Raw genomic sequence first — 6000 nt, forward strand, 5'->3', positions numbered from 1 at the left:
TTGGTCTAATATTTCATCATGCCTCCATATGTTTCACATTAATGATGATAATAATAATAGGTAGATTTATAAAGCGCAAATAAATAAGGTCTCTATTAAGCGCCAAAACATTATGACCACATCACTGGATATCAATGGAACATATACGCGGCACTTATCATCCTCAAGTGCATTGGTTTTCAAACTTAACGATATTGCAAAGAGTAGTCCAAGGGGAAAATATGGAGCAATATCAAAGAGATGTTTATTATTATTAATGGCTAAGCTTCATTTATAACAGATGAGGATACAAAGCATTATAATTAATACAGAATTTTAACGCTGGCATCATGGAAAGTAAATCGTTGTGTCTGAACACCATGACCAGTTATGCCGCGGATTAGTGTACGCCTGGCGTTAGTTAAGCTACTGTTATTCCGTGAGTCTGAACATAGCCTTAGGAAAAACGATGTCTTGTATCTTTGTTTATCTTTATATATTTTTCCGACAAGCCAAATGACTTACAAGGAAGCACTGTGTATGATTATAAATAACAATCTGAATCATAGTATTGTGAAGTAAGTTCAAAGGCCAATTTTACTATACAATTTTTTACAGTATTGTGGTAAACCTCAAAATGAGATCATTTATTGTATCAAAAAGTACAAACACTAAACACTGTGATTTAAATAACTTGACCACCAGCGTGATGAAGTACAGTATAATAATGACATAGAAAATATACTGGCAGTACGCAGGTTACTATCAGGCAAAAAAAAAAAAAAAAAAAATGATTGTGTTGGCCAAGCCTGACTGACACAAATCTTAAGAAATTAAGGGTCGGAATTTTAGTTTTTAACGAACAATAATTTTTTATGAACAAATAAGGCTGGAATAGCCTTGGCGATACTTGGAGACCAAGGTTAGCCTGTTTTGCTGGATGATACGTGATGCGAATCCAAAAATGTTTTTATTATTTGTGTATTTTCTACTTTTTAGGCGTAAATACAATTTGATTGTGAAAAAAAAAATTTCCTACCAAACTTACCCATTTTTTGGATTTTCCCAAAACATGGCCAACAAAATTTTTTTTTTTTTTTGGACCTTAACTTATTCCTCCAAGGTTTAGGTCAGTTATTATAACTGGGTACAGTATGGGTCCCTAGTATGACATAAATCGCCTAATGCACTCTCCCAAGCAAGTAAAATTCTCCCAGAAACTAACCTATTTATTTACTACTAATTTGGGCTAGTCTATATTAAGATCACAATATAGACGAATTTGGGCTAGTCAATATTGTGACCTTAAAATATTCAATATTTTATTAAATATTTTTTTTCAACTATCCTTTGAGAGGGTGGCTCTAACAACAATGCTGAATTAAAGAGGGCCTCTATAAAATTATGTTTTATAATACTACTCCAACATGCCACAATTAATAAAATATTTAATGTATATTTTTATTAGGTCAATTAATACAGAAATCTATCAATGGTTGTCCTGAGGACCATTCGCAATAAAAAGTTTAACATTATGAGATGCTTAGAGTATAGTTAAAGTTACTGTAATTTAAGGGTGAAATAAAATATCTTATTATTTATTTATTTAATATTTTTATTTTTATTTTTATTTCCTTCACATTCAACAGCAAATACACTCTTCACATTACAGGATGGAACAATGCTTTATCAACCAAGTCTCTTATTCAGGCCTAGAGAGTGGAGCTGTTTTTATTCTTGCGAAAAAAATTCCTGCTCTAACAGGAATTGAACCCATGACCCTAGGATTAGAAGGCAAGCATCTTAACCACTAATTGAACTCCAATCAATCACTTCTATTACTAGAATGAGCGCAGGGCTGTACCTAGCTTCAAATAAGCTGGTCCCCTAATCTCCCTGAAATTTATTTACTTATTATCCTCATCCAACGGCAAAGACATAATTCACAACTTACTGGTGGGAACAAAATATCACCCTTTTATACCCTACCCCTATGCCTATCACAAAAGATGTTACGAAACTGCATGATTAGGAGTAAATACTATTATAAACAAATTATGTTTCTGCTTACATAATGAAAGCTATAAAAACAGTACATAAACAGATTCAAATAATCAGTTTTCTAGTTTGAGTTTAGAAACTACCTTGGATCAGATGAATAATTTACGCTTAATTTACCCTTAAAACTAAATAAATAATGAGCTTACTAAATTCTGACTCCTATAAACCATAAATAAATAATTCATGAGGTTAATATTGACCCCTAACCATAAATAATTCTTGAAATTTAAATAGAGCCAAACATAATTGACCCCTAGCCCTAAATGAATAATTCTTAAATTTTATTGACCCAAACATAAAGTATTAATCGCTGAACTGAATATTGACTCATAACCTTAAACCTAATATTATTTAACAGTTAGTGAACAACCAATATTGAAATTATAATAATGACCAAACTTGCCCATTATTGCAAATGGCTACGAACAAAAAATGGTTAATTATTCTTTTAACAATAATGTTATACAGTAAATGAAAATAATTAGTACAAAAATGAATACACTGAATTTATCATGCAACTACTCAATGATTAAATAAGCATGTTATTTGTAATTTGTTATTAATTTTGTTTATTTTGTATTGTACAAATTTTTATACAAGCCTGAATGTGGTGATGATTTATCACTGTTGGATTCTGAAATAAATTATTATTTTGTTTTTAATCAATAAATTAATGAATGCACATTATTACGGAATGAATACTGTATATTCCTGATTAATTTTCCCATTCAAAGACAACACAATAAATCTTGTTTAGCCTGATTATTCTTGTTTAAGTTCTAAGTAGGCAACCAACTATTTAAAATGGAGACACATGAAGCAGAAACAAAACCATTTGCATTACCTCATGAATACCGTTGCATGATTAATACAGAAGATCGTAACAATTAGTTCTTTAGCCTATCTTCCACTAGGCAAATATATTCACACGAATCAAAAGCATCGGTTCGCTCCCTGAGCTGTGATTGGTTGCATATTTTCCCGCTCCGCAAAAAAGTAGAACCATTTCGAACTACAGATTTTGCTGAACCAAAAAACTCCAAAAGAAATGTGAATGCACATAAACTGACGCTTTTCGAGTCGCATGAATAAATTCGCCTAGTGGAAATTAAATAGACTTTAAGAGGGGGTTTTCTATGAATGAAAGCCAGAGGTTCAGGAGACACCAGAGCCGTAGATAGAGAGAGTTTGGCCAACTCGGTTTCACAGGATTCTGCTATACGCGCATATGATTGGGTGGATTGCAATCACATGACAATACACCGGCCATGTTTTCACCAAAACAAAACATTGGCGAGCCACAAACTAACGCAATAGGATATATTAAAATCCCATAATTGAATTGTCCTCATGAACAGAATAATAAAATAAAGTTTATGCAACATCAGTGTTATAAAGTGTTATACATGTGCATGCTGTTTGGTAACAACATGGCGCCACACGGCAAGTTGGCCAAACTCTCTCTCTACGCCTCTGGGAGACACAATAGTAGTACGCCCTCATGGGTCCAGGGAATATCTCTTGTGGGAGTCAGGGAACTAAACCTCTTGAGCTGAAGGGGTAATATTTTTTTATAATCATCATTATTATTTTAACAAGAAAATTGTAAACATCATCATTTGTGATGGTTTTTAATACAAGAGAAGGAAAATGGAATGTCATATACTATACCACGTACTTCCTACTTTAAACCCTCAAACAAATCCGTTATTGGCACTATAGGCTCACAAGTATAAAATCCATCATAACAGATTGGGATAATTATTTTTCAAGTTGGCAATTTTAAACAAGGATATTTCAATATTAATGTCTCTTTATAGTGTTATCAACATTTTAATGCAATAAAATGAAACTTCAACTCAAAGAAGTTGTAACATTATGTATTTGATTGATGTAGTAGCACTGAGTGTTTAATTATACCTCCATACTTTAACCAGTGGTTGGCTGATTGACTTATGTTTATTTGCTTGATTGACTGATGATTGACTTGTTCATTGATAGGTACATTCTAGGCTGAATAATTATTTAGTGGTCAGTGTAGTCATGGTGTAGTGTAGTATGATGATTCAGAGACTAGTCAGTGGTTGACTGATAAGAAATTGTTAGCGGTTTAAATTGTTGGTGGTTAGTGGTTTATTGATTAATTGACTACTATGGTTTAATAGTGGATAATTAATTGGTCTTCCGTTGGTTGTTCTGAGGCTGACTTGATTACTTGGTGACAGATTGATTATTGATTGGTTGCAGTGGCGTATCTCCCCACCTTTGAAAATGTTCCCCCTCACTTAATCATCAAGCTCCCACTTCACCTTCGTTCCCCCATAACCCTTTCAGGGCCCTCCACCCTTTCAAGACTCTTAGATTAGTTGGTAGTTTAGAGGTTGATTTAGTTGCTAAGGAACAAACTGATTAGCAGCTGATTGACTGAAGGATTATTATTTACTGTATTAATAGTACAGTAATGGCCTGTGTTTAGTTGGCTGTAAGGATAACCAGTCTTTGGTTCAGCAATACTAAGTCCAACAATATTAGTGTGCAGGTAATAAGATCGAATGTTTCATTTTATAACTTTTACTTACTACCTCATTATTTTGAGTTAATTGATTTATCATTATTTACCTCCAACTTGTATTATACCATATTTGGCAATATCCTCAAACATGTCCTCCTCAACATCGGTGCTAACATTACCCTGCATGTCTGTGTCGTCAGTGTCCTCGTCTAGCCACTCCTGAGCACTTGCTTCCTCATCTGAGTGGAATTCTGGGATATAAATGGACAGATATTGATTAATATCATAACCATATATTGTATCAATTACTGCATGTCTTACAGTAGAGCAAAAAAAAAAAAAAAAAAAATTATTTGTCATCGAGATTGGTTGATTTTTCATGAATGATATACAGTATTCAATAATTCCGGTAGATGGATTTATTATTTACTAGGCCCTACCAGGGCCTAGTTATATTATTATTGCTTACTATTTCTTAAATTAAAAAAAAAAAAACTTTGTTCAAGATTGAGAATTTATACACAGGGAGAGGAATATGGAGTTAAGCCTAGGCCTAATATCTATCATCATTATCCCAGATGGCTGAGGCTATCGGCACTGCCGCAGTGCGAAAAAAAGCTGCTGTTTTCTATCGGCACTGCCGCAGTGCCAAAAAGCTGCTGTTTTCTATCAGCACTGCCGCAGTGCCAAAAAGCTGCTGTTTTCTATCAGCACTGCCACAGTGCGAAAGAAAAGCTGTTATTTTCTATCGGCATTATTGCCGCAGTGCGAAAATTAGCTCAGATTTTCTATCGGCAATGCCGCAGTGCCAAAACACTGCAGTTTTCTATCGGCACTGCCACTCGAAAAGCTGCTGTTTAATTATCAAATGGATTTTTTTTATCTACAGATTATGGTATCAATAATTGGTTAGGTCTAGCCTAGCCTTTAATATTGTTAACATTATATTATATATGTTTTACAATTAATTTATAATTATTTCTAATTATTAAATATATACATAGCCTATATATAGGCCCATACATAAAACAAAAAATAAAACAACAAAAATCCGATTAGAATGACAAAATAAACTCTAAGCATCCACCGGAAGGAATCCCAATATCTGCAGACGGATCCGTTTCGGCCTTCCAGACCTCATCAGTGCAGCTAGGGTATAGACCCAAACGAAACGTTCGACCATCTTAGGTAGGGCCCAAAACTATTCCCACGACCACTATATATATATATATATATATATATATATATAATAATTTAATATTTTTTTGAAACAGAATAAAATAGGTAAAATTTTATTGAAAAAAAAATCAAACAAATTTTACATTTACGACGTATTGTTGATTTAATATTCTGAATCATTATTAATGGAATATAGGCCTACCTATTATATTTCTATAACTTAATCAACAATTATCTCATTAATCACATTATCGTAAATAGGCCTATTG

The 6000-nt window shown here is 33.1% G+C and overlaps 1 protein-coding gene across 1 annotated transcript in view; it reads right to left on the minus strand.

The window, feature by feature from the left end:
- LOC117114427 (rho GTPase-activating protein 8-like) overlaps positions 1-6000 on the minus strand; it is a 32091-nt gene that overhangs the window by 23729 nt on the left and 2362 nt on the right. Inside the window, exon 2 of the mRNA XM_033258093.1 lies at positions 4660-4803. Within this exon, the coding sequence (XP_033113984.1) occupies positions 4660-4803 (144 nt within the window). The remainder of the gene's footprint in view (positions 1-4659; positions 4804-6000) is intronic.

This window comes from Anneissia japonica, unplaced genomic scaffold, assembly GCF_011630105.1.
Source record: "Anneissia japonica isolate Jap-2015-1 unplaced genomic scaffold, ASM1163010v1 scaffold199_len4679917_cov187, whole genome shotgun sequence".
NCBI classification, from domain to species: Eukaryota; Metazoa; Echinodermata; class Crinoidea; order Comatulida; family Comatulidae; genus Anneissia; species Anneissia japonica.